Source organism: Cucumis sativus, chromosome 6 (assembly GCF_000004075.3).
Source record: "Cucumis sativus cultivar 9930 chromosome 6, Cucumber_9930_V3, whole genome shotgun sequence".
Taxonomy (NCBI): Eukaryota; Viridiplantae; Streptophyta; class Magnoliopsida; order Cucurbitales; family Cucurbitaceae; genus Cucumis; species Cucumis sativus.
In genome coordinates, this window is record NC_026660.2 from 24,940,577 (window position 1) to 24,954,059 (window position 13,483).

At 29.7% G+C, this 13,483-nt stretch overlaps 2 protein-coding genes across 3 annotated transcripts; one reads left to right on the forward strand and one right to left on the reverse strand.

Annotated features, from left to right (window-relative positions):
* The first annotated feature begins 6,425 nt into the window (after positions 1 to 6,425).
* On the forward strand, positions 6,426 to 7,811 carry LOC101205500 (calcium uniporter protein 3, mitochondrial). The gene is made up of 2 exons (XM_004141908.3): positions 6,426 to 7,038; positions 7,193 to 7,811. Exons 1-2 carry the CDS (start codon positions 6,499 to 6,501, stop codon positions 7,637 to 7,639), a joined length of 987 nt encoding a protein of 328 aa, XP_004141956.1. The 5' UTR covers positions 6,426 to 6,498; the 3' UTR covers positions 7,640 to 7,811.
* A 2,663-nt stretch (positions 7,812 to 10,474) lies between these two features.
* On the reverse strand, positions 10,475 to 12,729 carry LOC101205262 (elongation of fatty acids protein 3-like). Of its 2 annotated transcripts, none has more exons than XM_031888253.1 (2): positions 11,395 to 12,729; positions 10,475 to 10,834 (listed from the first exon to the last, which is right to left on the reverse strand). In XM_031888253.1, the coding sequence occupies exon 1, from the start codon at positions 12,548 to 12,550 to the stop codon at positions 11,600 to 11,602; it is 951 nt and encodes a 316-aa protein (XP_031744113.1). In that variant the 5' UTR covers positions 12,551 to 12,729; the 3' UTR covers positions 10,475 to 10,834; positions 11,395 to 11,599. The 2 variants fall into 2 exon arrangements, with proteins under 2 accessions (XP_031744113.1, XP_031744114.1); XM_031888254.1 differs by lacking the exon at positions 10,475 to 10,834 and adding an exon at positions 11,055 to 11,167.
* Between the last annotated feature and the right edge of the window lie 754 nt (positions 12,730 to 13,483).

A 13,483-nucleotide genomic window follows, 5' to 3' on the forward strand; every position in this document is an offset into this window, starting at 1 on the left:
ATGCAAGATCGTGATACACATTTATTTCACAATTCACAAAACATATAACTCATCTTTTCACATATTTTGGAGTACATATTTCTCAAATTTCAGCATACTTCAATTACAAGATAGATCATATATTGTTTAAATCTTCTTCTTACTTTGTTTGTTTATTCATCTACTTTTATATAGAGATCATATCATGTCATTTCATTTCTTCTATTTGTTCGATATAAGGAGTGTAGTATTGGAAATTTAAATTTATGAATATTTGAAATGAATGAAAACTGAGACACAAATGAAAATAAGATAAAATATGTGATGGAGGAACCCGTTTGAGCCTTGTAGCAAAGTATAGAAAAGTCATTAACTATTTGTCTTTTGTTGAAATTAAAGTTGGATTTGATTTTATTTATTAATTTAAGTTAGTTTTCGAAACTAAACTTATTTTTTAATTTAAAACTACGAATTAATTGTTTGTTCAAATAAGATTTTTGGAAAAATGTAATTCGTAAAGTTTAACTTTGTATATTGATTTCGATTTATGTATCGGAGTTTAAATTTAGAATTTCTTGATCTTCGGACTTCAAAAAATTATAGGTGCAAGTTAATTTGAATTTTGATCCTCTATAATCTAATAAAAGTTTAATCTTTTGAGCCTTCAATATTTTAGAAGATGTTGATCTCAATTTTGATGATACAATCTCTAATATTTACTTATTTGATACTTGCACGTTTTTAGAGTTTTTAAAAGTTGAAGTCTTCAATTTTTCGGAACATGAATTATCCATTCAACCAAATATCCAAAATGAAAGGAAGTGTGTTAGAAATTTCATGGGCTTTAACTGGACCTAATCTCATTTGTTTTGTGGATTTGGACCCACTTTTTCTGTTTAACTTGGGCTGGGTCCATTATCATTTTGGCCCAGTTTTATATATGGGGCTGAATTGGATTGGGTATGACAAAGCTTAACTACCCAAACCCAATAAATTTATCTTTATCACAATATTTTGGTGTGATGACGATGTAAAATTTAATTAGTTGAAATTTTTTGCTCAACATCGCCAGTTTTGAAACATAAAAATAAGTTTATAAACTTTTATTTTTATCGGGTTAAAAACTTGGCTTGATTTTTTATAACATCTACAAAAAAAAAAAACAAATTAAAGCAAAAAAGTTAAAAGTGTTAACGATGTTTATAAACGTAAAAGTTATAAAAAGAAAAAACACAGGAAATGCTTAACAAAGTGGAGCAATGTGATTTAAAGAAACTAAAATATTCTCCCCTGAAATTGTTAGTTATTGCTTTAATTAAGCCCAACATCGACGCCCTCATGGGCCAATATGGGTCTGGGCTTTCAAGGAAGTATGCCTCCCAAATCAAAGTTACAATTCAAGTCTTACTATTCACAAATTAGACATGGATAATCTTGCCAAAGTTCACCAATTTTAACAATAATCCAGCTCTAATTAATAATATAGTTTGTTTTAATCTAACTAATTTTTGTACCATAGGAATACTTTGGTTAATGTATGTCTTAACGAGCACTTAGGTCAAAATTGTGGGTTAAGATTGCACAATAGTTAACTAAGTTTGTAGTGCAATTGAGATAACAAGATATTAGGTAATGGGTGAAATCTAATGATCAAACAAGTTCAATTTATCCATCGACTCTCTAAAGAACAACAATTTTGTTTTTAAATGCTTTCCATTACAACTCTAAACTCCATTGCAATTCTGAATCATCACCTATTTCAACCTTACAACCAAATTAAACTAATATTAAACTCAAATTAATAAAACAAATTTAATTTTTAGAAAGAACTTTATGACTAGTGGGTTGAATATGAATTAATTGAATATAAAACAAATTGATAAACTGAGTCTATTATATTGTCTAATTATGACTTCTTATTTTTTTTATCACAACAATATTTTTAAAATCCTTTAATTTTAATTATGGTAATGTCATTTTTTAACAACAATCAAACAATAATGACAAATCAAAAACATAAATTCAAACTTCATATTCATTTGAAAAAAGTCCAAATGTATTATTTTAGTTAGTTAGGTGTGGAAATTATGAAAGCTTTGTTTTATTGATAGTCACTGATAATCTTAACCTTTTAAACAATTTTAGAAAATAATTTTGGACTAGTAAGTCATGTAAATGCAATTAGGTACTACTTAATTTGTGAAATAATTTGAGTTTTTCATGTTTAAATTAACACAATGTTTTTATTGTCATTGTTGATGTGTATAAGTACAATTTTAGTGAATCTTTTAGTCTATTTACTAACCACACAAGTTCACATATGTAACACACATACACAATTTTTCTAACCAAATGCTTTAATTTCAAAGAGTTTGAAAAAGTATACACTTAAGGGTGTGATTTATGGAAGCACGTTATCAAATTTTGTTTTCAAATAAATGTTATGTTGAAATGTCTTAAATATAATATTTAACATTTCGAAATCAAAATTGTATTCGAGTTTGCTATATTTATGTTATTTATTATTTTAATCTCAATACGTGGATAAATAAATTCTATAAATTCTATAACTTCATAAGCGCATCTAAATAGTATTTTAGATATTATTTAACGAAATTGTTCTCTCCTTCCACCGTTGCCGACGTAGGTAGTTGTTGAACAACTTAAACATATCTCAATTTTCTTTTGTTTCACGTTTTTTGTCAATTCCATAACACGTTAGCATGGTAATTATGACTCTACGAGCATAACGAATTCTATGTTGTAAAGTTTCTAACCCTAGCAATACACACATCACCAATATCGTAATGAAGGTGGTGAATTGAATTATAAATTAGTTGAATTCATATAATTATGGAAGAAAAGTCCAAAAGGCACATTTAAATTGTTTTGAAATTGATTACAAGGAACAAACAGATGTAACGAAATCACATATTAATAGTTTGGCATAGAGACAAATGCTATATAATTTCAAATAAACTAATAAAATTATTACTTCAATCATAAATTTTAAATTTTTAAAATTTTAAACCTCTCACATTCTACGATTTCTATTATATTAAATAAATTAGCGTTAATGGTTAGTTTAGTTTCTCAATTTTTTAAGTTTGTCTTTATTTGAATTTTAGACTATTAAAAATTGTTAAATAAGAGCGTAAAATTGTTGAATGGATGACTAATTAATAACATATTATCTTAGTTGACGTATTCAGCAATGTTTTTTCTTCTTACCTACACTAAAATAAAATCAAAATTTGAGGGGTTCATTAAACATAAAATTTAAGTTATATACAATAGCTCAATTATCAATTATTTATTATAACAATCAAATATATATATATAAAAGGTATAAAAGCTTAAATTTAGATATAAATTGAAAGTTTATAATAGAATAAAAATTAATTAAGTTAGCATTAATGTTAATTTAGGTAAAAAGTAATTGAGTTTGAAAATTAGTGTTGAGTCGGCACCGGCAGTTGTTGGTCAAAAGGTGAGTCTTATGTGGCGACACGCTTGGGTCTCATACACATCCCTTTCCTTCCCTTTCTATTTATGCTCTTCCTTTTTCTTCAATACAAAAACAATTTTACAAATATTCTATTTAAACTTAGGTGTCAAGAAAGCCCGTAAAAAACAATATTTTCTTCTTATACAATCGACTAATTAACTAATTTTTAGCATTTTCAATTTTATTTGTATGTTTCCGTTCTGTAATTCATAGTTTAACTAGAGATTGTTTATGAAGTTTTTGTGAAATCACGTTAACTAAAATTCAATCATAAACTATGTATAGAGAGAGATTACAAACCACATAAACTTCTATAAATTAAAAGAGTATGATAAGTAAATGTCTCATTTAAAACATGATACTTAGTTTTCTATAATATCCCCTTGTGTTAAGGGGTATGCCTATTGGGAAACGTTGTGGTGATCAATTAAAAATGATAATATTATCTTAACAAATAATGGGTGGAAAATCATTTTTAAAAAAAACCAAATAAAACGTGTTGTGGTTTGAAATAAATAAATTCCATAAGATTAACATTAGTGGTTGAAAAATAAAGCAAAAAATAATCAGATTTTTGTATTTAATTTAGAAAAAGAAAGTCAAACGAGAAGATAAATATTAGAAGAATAATAATAATTTAAATTAAGGTGCAATTATATAGTTTGGGAGTAGCCAATAAGAATTGTGATAAGGATGCATCTAAGGCGACTAGATTACACGTGTGAAGCGTGTCCAACTACGAAGGAACGTTGCCAGCGCCCTCTCGCCTCCCCATTTCGTTACATAAATTAATAATTTCAAATATCTAATTTTCTTTCTCAATTCTTAATTCTTCCTTATCTTAATTATCGAATCTATAATCTCTAATTTATACCACACAAATTGAATCATTCCAACCTTACTCCATCTACTAATATAATTTGTGTTTTACCTTTTATATTTCAAAAGTTCTATCAATATTGTTTACCATCATTTTTTTTTAATTTGATACAAAAAAAAAAAAATTATCGTTTTTAGTTTGTACCCCAACTTTATAAATATCTATACCTATTCATTTAAAAGTTTACTACCATGTATAAAGATGCGTTAATTTAATGAAATAGAATTTGTTCAAGATTTAATTTGATGTTTAACTCTAAAAAACTATCTACAAATTTTTGAAACTGATTCTCTCATAATTTATTGATTTGATATTGAATACATGGTATTCGTTGGATTTATGCGTTGTTTTTTTTTTAATGATTTTTCTTCAACTTAAAAGGTATAAATGGTGATACTTTTAAAGTTGAAAATATTGTGGTATGTCTCTAAGGTTAAAGTATTTTATAAAGTTGTAAATTTGTGATTAAATTGATGTTTTTCGTTTTTTCTCAAGTGAAAGTTTTGTTTGTTTATTTGTTTTTGTTAAATTAGTACAAAAAACTCAAATGAGAGAAAATATATTATATGATTGAGTTTCAAACATATAACAAGTTTTTACAGTTAAAATAACACTAAATTTCAAGAGTTTTGATATTTATTTTAGGAGTACACGTTGATTATAGAAACAAAAAACAACTTTTTAAGTAGCACCCATCGTTGAAGTTGAAAAAACAAAATACGTTTCAACTTTTTGGGTGTCGTAATTATGGTTGATGATAGATAGATATCAAAACGTATAAAATAGTCAATTAATATTTTTAAAAACAAATTTAAAACTTTTGGATAAGTATTTAGGATAAGCTCCAAACTGAATCTTTTCGATCAAATACACAGTTACTCGTTGACAAGATGATGACACAGTTTAGAAAACGTATTGAGATGTGAAATTTTGGACCACTAACTTTCTTAAATAAGGTATAAATTCTTTGACTTCCGTCGAGATAAAGTTATTTTCACATTTAATTCGATAGATAAAAAGGAATTTTCTATAAATAGAGAAAATAAATAAAATAAAATAAAAGTAAGAAAAGTTGTTTCCATTGCATATCTTAATTAATTTCTATCTTAACATACTGTTTTAGAAGGCCATTCCATTCTAGTTATTTTAGTTTCAATGAACAAATAAATAAATATCATTTAAACCTCCATTTAAATCGTTTTTAATAAAATAAAATTTTAGTTCTTCGAATTATTTTGTTGATATCAAAATTAGTTAAATAAGAAATATATATATATATAAAAAAAAGGCTATTTTCACAATTTATACGAAGGAGAACACTAATTTTAAACCTCTTATTTATTTTTGAGAAAAATAACAAAATAAGGTTTATCAAAACCGAAATTTTGATTAGTTCAACTAAAGGATTAGGAATTTGTTTGACAATTATATGGAATTTAGTTTTTGAAAATTTAGTATACTTTCCTTTTATTTTTTAATTCTTACTTGCACGAGTTAGATTCTCATCCAAATAGTTTTATTCTAAACTATATTTTGACGTATGTTTGGTAAACATTAATAAAAGTAAATAATAAATCAAGCAAATCAAATGTTCGTAAACTTAATTTTTAAAAACCAAATAGTACCAAACAACCTAAAATTTGACAATTTGCCATATATTTTGGTTAAAGATAGTATATAACAGAACGTTTGAATTAATACATATTGTTATGATATTTGTTTGAAGTGGAATTTTGATATTTAAGATTTTGATTTTATAAAATTTCAGTTAGTAATAGGTGTGGTTGGTAAATTTAATTTAGTTAAAAAAAAGAATATGGTTTAACTGAAAATTGAAGTGTATTTTGGTGATTTGGGTTAGGAAGTTTATTAAAAATTTAGACTAACCGAAATAAACAAAAACCACGTAGAGTGGTAGTGTTAAAATTCAAAAGAATATATTTGAACCATTTGATAAGTTTCCTAATAATTTGAATTTTAGCCTTGGGGAAAAGAAAAAGAAAAGGATGCGGCGTGCGGATGCGGTGCGGGACACCTATATAACACACACCTAAATTAATTAAATACATATCACCCAATTCTCCCTTTTCCAAACTCTCCAACTTTCTTTTTCGTTTCTCTTCTCTAACAAATGGCGTCCAACAAAGCCCTACCTCGCCGTCTCTTCAACGCCGCCAATCGCTTACTCTTCCCAAATTCCCCCAATCCCCGCCCCCATGTATCCAATAACCTCCCTCTTGATCCCGGAGACCATGCAATTTTCCGTCGTTTCCTTCATCGGAGGCCCAGTTTTCCCCCTCCCTCCACATTCACCCGATCATCATCGCTTCCCCCACTGCCCGTCGGATTTGGGAATGTGATGGAACAGCTACTTTCCCGCGATAGGATTCTTTTAGATGGACTGAAGCCTCCGACGTCGGTTCCTTCGGAATTGGAGGGACTTACGGTGGAGGAGACGAGGAAGTTAGTGAAATTGACGGAGGTGGTGAGATTGAAGAGGAAATTGAAGGAGATTCCTAGGAGTTGGATTACGTATCGGGAATTTGTTCGGATTTGTGGAGAAGATTGTTCGGATGGTAATGAAGATTATGGCGTTGAGTTGGCTAAGAGGCTTGATCATTCCGGTGCCGTCATCGTTTTGGGCAACTTTGTGTTTCTCGATCCCGAGCAGGTATAGTTGCCGTTACGTACATCATCAACCAATCAATTAAAAAACTTACAATCAACATTAAATTTAATTATGAATTGGTAAAATTGAAAAACAAATAAATTCGAACGTGATATAAATATTAACATTTCTAACCAAGAATTTTCAATATTTATAGATGGCGAAATCAATTGCTAGCTTGATTCCCAGTCTAGTAAACCAAAACGAAGGCTCAAAAGGCAACGAGGAGCTTGAAGAAATGGAGAAGCAGAAGACGATGATCGACATGGAGGCCGACCAACAAGTCCGTCGTGAGCTTCGGTGGGGGCTTGGGTTTCTGGTAGCTCAAACCGCTGCCCTTATGAGGCTAACATTTTGGGAGCTAACTTGGGACGTAATGGAGCCAATTTGCTACTTCATAACGTCATCATATTTCATGGGTGGTTATGCCTTCTTTCTAACCACTTCCAAAGAGCCTTCTTTTGAAGGGATTTACCAAAGCCGCTTCATGGCTAAGCAAAAGCACCTCATGAAGCTCCACAATTTTGACATCCATAAATACAATCGCCTCCGAGGACTTCATTGTTCCAACCCTTTCACTTCTACAAACCATCATTTTTTATAAAATTTTTGAAAGTATATATATACAAAAATTGGTTTTGAAAATTATTTCTTTCATACTTTTTATACTTTCTTCTGAGATGAGTTTTTAACATTTGTATACTTCGAAGAAACTAATGAAATTTCATTTACTCTTAAATGTAATCTTATATTTATGCCATTAACATTCACACCTAGCTACTCTACTATACTCTTCTCCTTCCTTAATTTAAAGCTAAACCATCTAATGGGTTCTTTTCTAACTAATTTTAATTTTAAACACACCACCCCAATGGCCAAATGTCATACAAAAGGGGGTTTAATTAAAATAAATATATATCATACATATACATGAAAAGGCCAAGTGCATGAAGGAAAATAAATTTGGTTAGTTTACATGATTAATAAAATTAGGTTATTTGTGATTCTAATTCAACATATTTAGGATGGATGTTTGTGAAAACAATTAAAGTGCAAACAAATAACTTAATAAATATATTTTTAGCATAAGATATCATGGGGATATAAAAGAGGTCTTTGGAAGGCTTAGCTACACAAAGGCTACTTAAGGTATGGGCTAAGGATTTTAATTGGCCCAACAAAGTAGGTTGAACCGGTCCCACATGAAACAGCAACAATTTATTTCTTTTTAATTGAGAAGTTAGACAACAATTTGAAATATAATTTAACTAAATCATTAGGTAATTAAAAACTTTAATTCTTAAGCAAATAAAAGTGTGGTAGCTAAAATCTAATAATCTATGCTAACTTTTATTTTCTAAATAAGCTTTTATGGATACTAACGTTTTTTTTAATTCACGAATTTATTAAACACAACAAATTTAAATTTCTTTTTAACACATAAAATTCAGCTCTAAATATAGTAATTCAATTAATTTTTGTTTATATGATCCTCTCATTTTATTCAATTAACTTTTCATTTTTTTTATTATTTTACGGGAAAAAAATTAAGAATAAACATTCATATTAATTATTTTGTAGTGATTTTAATAATTTTTTTTAAAAAAAATAAAATTTGAAAGCTCTTCTAATTATGTTGGCAAAATAGAAAAATTTGTTAATTATTTTCTAGTGGATCGTGATTTTTCTCCGATTTTAGAGATTTTCACATGACTTTGAGTGTTTTCTTTCTTTTTATCACTTAATTGTTTTTAGGGGGGTTTTCGAAAATAATAATTAAAAAACAAAAAGTGTTTTACTTACGAAAGATTTCAAGGAAAAAAATGTTTGCCAAATGGATTTGATTTTATTGGAGGCTATTTATAAATAAGTAAAATAAATCCAAATATTTATAAATATTAGAAAATAAATTAAAATATTTAAAGAAGTTTTGTGGTTTAAAATAAATTTTATAGAAATATTATTATAATAATAAACAATAAAAGATAATATTATTGGTTATTTTTTAATAAAAAAATAAACCGTAAAAGACAATTGGTAAATAATTAAAAGAAGGGCGGAATTTAATATTAAGAAGGGGACAAATTGAAGTTGAGAAAAATGATACAATTTGACGATGATGTTTAACTAAAAAAAAGGTTATATAATAATATTACAAATAATAATCTAAAAGACCTCTCCAATAGAGACAACATGATGTTTGATGTCAACAACAAATTAAAAACGTTTTGGTTTTATTCTAAAAGGCGTAGGTCGTTTTCTCAACGCTTTGTTTTTTCTTTGTTGCTTTTTGAAAATTGATATTGTTATGGGTAGATTTATTGAGTGAGATGGAGATCGAGTGTCTAGAGAGATAAAAGACCTATAAACAAAGTTTAGAGAACTCATAAGATAGTTTTGAAAAGATTTGTAAGATAATTTAAAGGGAACTCAAAGGACCATCAGAGAGCCTAATGGTAGACTCGTGAAGAGCTTAAATGTAACATAAAGGATGTATGAATGAACCTAACTAGTTATAGTTTAGACGACCCATGAGAAGCTAAATTGTGTAACTCAAAATATTCATGAAAATGTTTGGAGGCAGCTCAAACTTAAGTCAAATAAAAGTTCTTGGAGGACTCACGGTAGATCTATGTAGGACCCATGGAGTCATTGTGAAATTGAGTAGGGAATGCACTCAAACATCTTCAAGTGGTGGTAGTGCAAATTTAACCAGCATCAACTCAGCAGTTAAAAAACAAAGGGAAGAGAGGTAATTATGAATCCAAGCGTCCGTTACACTTACTATCGACTATTGTCAAGTGCTTGAATTCTTTTGTCTTGCAACTACTCTATGATACAAATTCTAAGTTGATCTATTTTTTGGCATCAAGAAATCCTATTTTCTTTGGTAAGAGATTTTCTTTTAATTTATTACTATATGCTCTTTTTAGCCAAAATTGAAAAACAAGAACACTCTTTTAAAGAATTACAATTTATAGTTTCTCAAAATTACTTGCCTTATAAATAAGTTTTGTTTTCAATATAATTTATATTGGTTGAACAAATACTTTTCTCCAAAAGTCAATTTAAACGTTAGAAATGTCCTCGATTGATAATTACATCATGTTACAAAAAATGCAAAATTATACCTATTAAGGTACAATCAACATTTGAGAACTTCCATACTTCCAACGTTTAAGCATTGGGGACTATTTAGTATTGAATAAAGCTTTGGTTTAAATTTCACATTGTATTTCAAGTTTATTTCATTTATGTTCAAACAACAACCCAAATATATATTTGCTAAGTGTGGCTAAGAATATGTCTACTTGTTAAACTATGTGCTAGGAACCACAATATCCCTTTATTAAAAACTTAAAAACTTAAAAGCAAAAAGAACATAAAATATAAGAATATTTGTTATGTTTCAAAATTTATGAGCTAACTAAGATTAACATTGAGGCAAATAAGGTGTTGTGTATGTTGATATTCATATAGATATCATATACAATATTAAATCTGTGCAAATCTAACGTTGACACAGTACCAAACATATTGAAATGAAGATTGGGAAAGTGGTCTTCCCACGTCCTTTTTAAAGGGGCCATTTCATGTGTGTGAGTTCGTATATATAATAAAGTTACAAAAAAAATAAAATAAAGATTGTTTGCTTGTAATTAAAGTTGTTCAAAAGGAATAACAATGGAATCTTTAAAATGCTATGGTAAAATCTTCCTACCACTTTGAAAGAACAAGCAAATATTTGGATACACTTGCATCTGTCGTCCTTCGTCTTTTGGAGCTCACTTCAACAACACTAAAGAAAAAATTCAAATTTTTTTCTAAAAAGAGAATTTATCTAATAGCAAATTATAGTTGAATGAGCAACAAAAAGACAGATACATTCACATTCAATTAAATTATAGTTGTGTTGAGTTTCATAGTAATGCATGCGAAGGAATTTTCAAAAGAAAGAAAGAAAGAAAGTTTTGAGAAGACATGAATTGTTTAATCACAAGTTAAAATTCAGATAAAGATTTAAAAAGTATAATGAAGAGAGGGAATAAGAAAGTAGGAAGCACATCTCATAATAATTTCTCCCTTTTTAGGTACATAACATTCAGTGCCATGTTAGTTTTGTTTATTTTTCCTGCAAAAAGTAACACTTCAATTTCAAACTTTAATGCAGACATTATTAAGAATTTTCTTTTGTTTAATAAAAAATCATTCTATTGTTTCTTCATCATTTATTTAAACCCTAAATCCTGAGGTGTGTTTTCCTAAACATCACACTTTTCCTCAGCCATTGAACAACCCTATACACATACATTTATAAATTTTATAATAATATACATAACACATAATATATTTACTTACCTCTTTACAATACCAAAATTTCACAATTTGCTTTCCTTAGCTTCCAAACAGGCAGTCCATGAGTCACCACCACAGCACCAAATCTCTTTCTTTCTTTCTTTCTCACCATACATTCATCAGATTTTCCCACCAATTCCTTTGGAAAATCCAATACCAGAAGTGGGATTTCAATTTCCATTCCTCAAAAACAGAATTAATCGATCAATTAATGGAACTTCTCTTTGATATTCTGAGATTCAGACATTCTTTTTCCAAGAGACTGATTCTTTAAATTTCCAGAACAGGGCGGTTGATGATGGTGGTGTTTGATGATCTTCACAGAATCCTCTGTATCCCCAAGATGGATTTTGAGGTAGAAGTTCAAGAAAAGCAGTAAAATGGCTCCATTGAGTACAGAATTGAAACTCCAAGCCCCAATTCCATTGCATCCACCTTTCATGAAATGAAGCAACAAAACCCCCACATGGCAAGCTAAATTACAACCCAACAGAACGAATTGACAATTCACAACAAAAGGGAAACAAGCCCTTCGTAATCCAATCGCCGTCCAGAATCTGTAACCGTAAACCACCGCGTACACCACGGATGTCGACAGAATCGCCAGAACCTGAAAGGATTGAGAAAATTCAAGCCACATGAAGGACATAAATGTGGAGATCGAGTGGTTAAAAAGCTGGAAGAAGGAGAGTCTGCGCCGAAGAAGAATGGTGAAAATGGTACGGAACATATGGAAGAATCGAGATAAGTAATAAATGTAAGACCAGAAGAAGACGCGCCCTGAAGGACGAGTTCCTAAGGGGAAACAGAGAAGCCATTGGAAGGGGGTTTTGGAGCGACGCCAGAACCAGCGGGTGTCGCGGATCTCGGCGAGGGAAGAGAGGAGGATACCGGCGGAGATGAGAGTAGAGATTAGGGCCATGGAGAGGGAATGGATGGCTGGAATGGGACCGAGAGGGACAGAGCGACCGGGGCGGAGGAGAAGGGTGAGGAAGAGATGGAGGGCGGTGGAGATGGCGAGGTAAAAGGCTATGGAAGAGAAGAGGAAGGACCAAGTGGAACCCCATGAATGGGTATGACTCCAACGGAATCCGACGATGGAGGGGTGCTCCGATAGCCAGTAGGTGAAGTCGTTGATGGGAATGATTCCGGAAGACATCGCCGTCGACGTTGAGAAGAAACGACCAGACGGCGGTAGAGGAGAAGGGCGGGGGTGGGATTTACGTCAGGATCATGGGGGAAGCCATGAGAATGGCGAAATCGGAGCAAAATTGAAGAAGAGAGGAAGTGATTTGTGGAAAAGGTAGAAATTTTGGGCCGTTTTTTAGCGGAAATGTGTGGGTGGAAATAGAAATACTCTTTTTTTACCTTCCACACGTGTGTAACCTATCTAACACGTGCTCCTCCTATTCTAATTAATTTCAATTAATTTGTTTACATTTACAAGGAATACCATTCCCCCCTTTAATTTAGTTAAACTAAAAGAAAGTCTTTGCAAAGATGGAGTTTGAAATCGCTTTTCCTCTCACTCTCTTCCATACATGCAACTCGTGAAAATTGACAATCATTTAAACTTTTTTCTAACATTTTCTCTTTTTAAAATTTTAATTAATAACAATATACTTCTTTAAAAACTATTTCTTCTTAATTTTATACAACAATACATATGATCAAACTAATTGTAGTATTGGGCATTTATGAATCTTTCTAAATATGACACAAGCAAACAAACTTTGTCATCATGGCTACTCTTAACAACATGTAACTAAATAGGGACAAGTGTTTTAGTTAATAAAATCAACTTTTATTCAATCCAATTTTAAAAAGTACTTTAACTATAAAGTATATCTGACACTCAAATATAAAATTTAAATGATATAGACAAACTATAGGAACAACAAATTTTAATTCAACCTTTGAAATATAGTTAATTTGGTCATCAAAACTTCCATTCTGTATTAATTTTGTTTTTATACTTCAAAATTCCATACAATCTTAATTACAAAATTTAAAACTGTATTAATGTTTACATCAATTAGATATACAGAATTAACCATTTAAATTTTGTAGATTAAAGACCTGTAATTTGACC

Coding starts and splice junctions, on each gene's coding strand:
- LOC101205500 (XM_004141908.3), top strand. CDS start 6,499: ATGGCGTCCAACAAAGCCCTACCTCGCCGTCTCTTCAACGCCGCCAAT. Junction 7,039..7,192: donor TGTTTCTCGATCCCGAGCAG/GTATAGTTGCCG, acceptor CAATATTTATAG/ATGGCGAAATCAATTGCTAG.
- LOC101205262 (XM_031888253.1), bottom strand. CDS start 12,550: ATGTCTTCCGGAATCATTCCCATCAACGACTTCACCTACTGGCTATCG.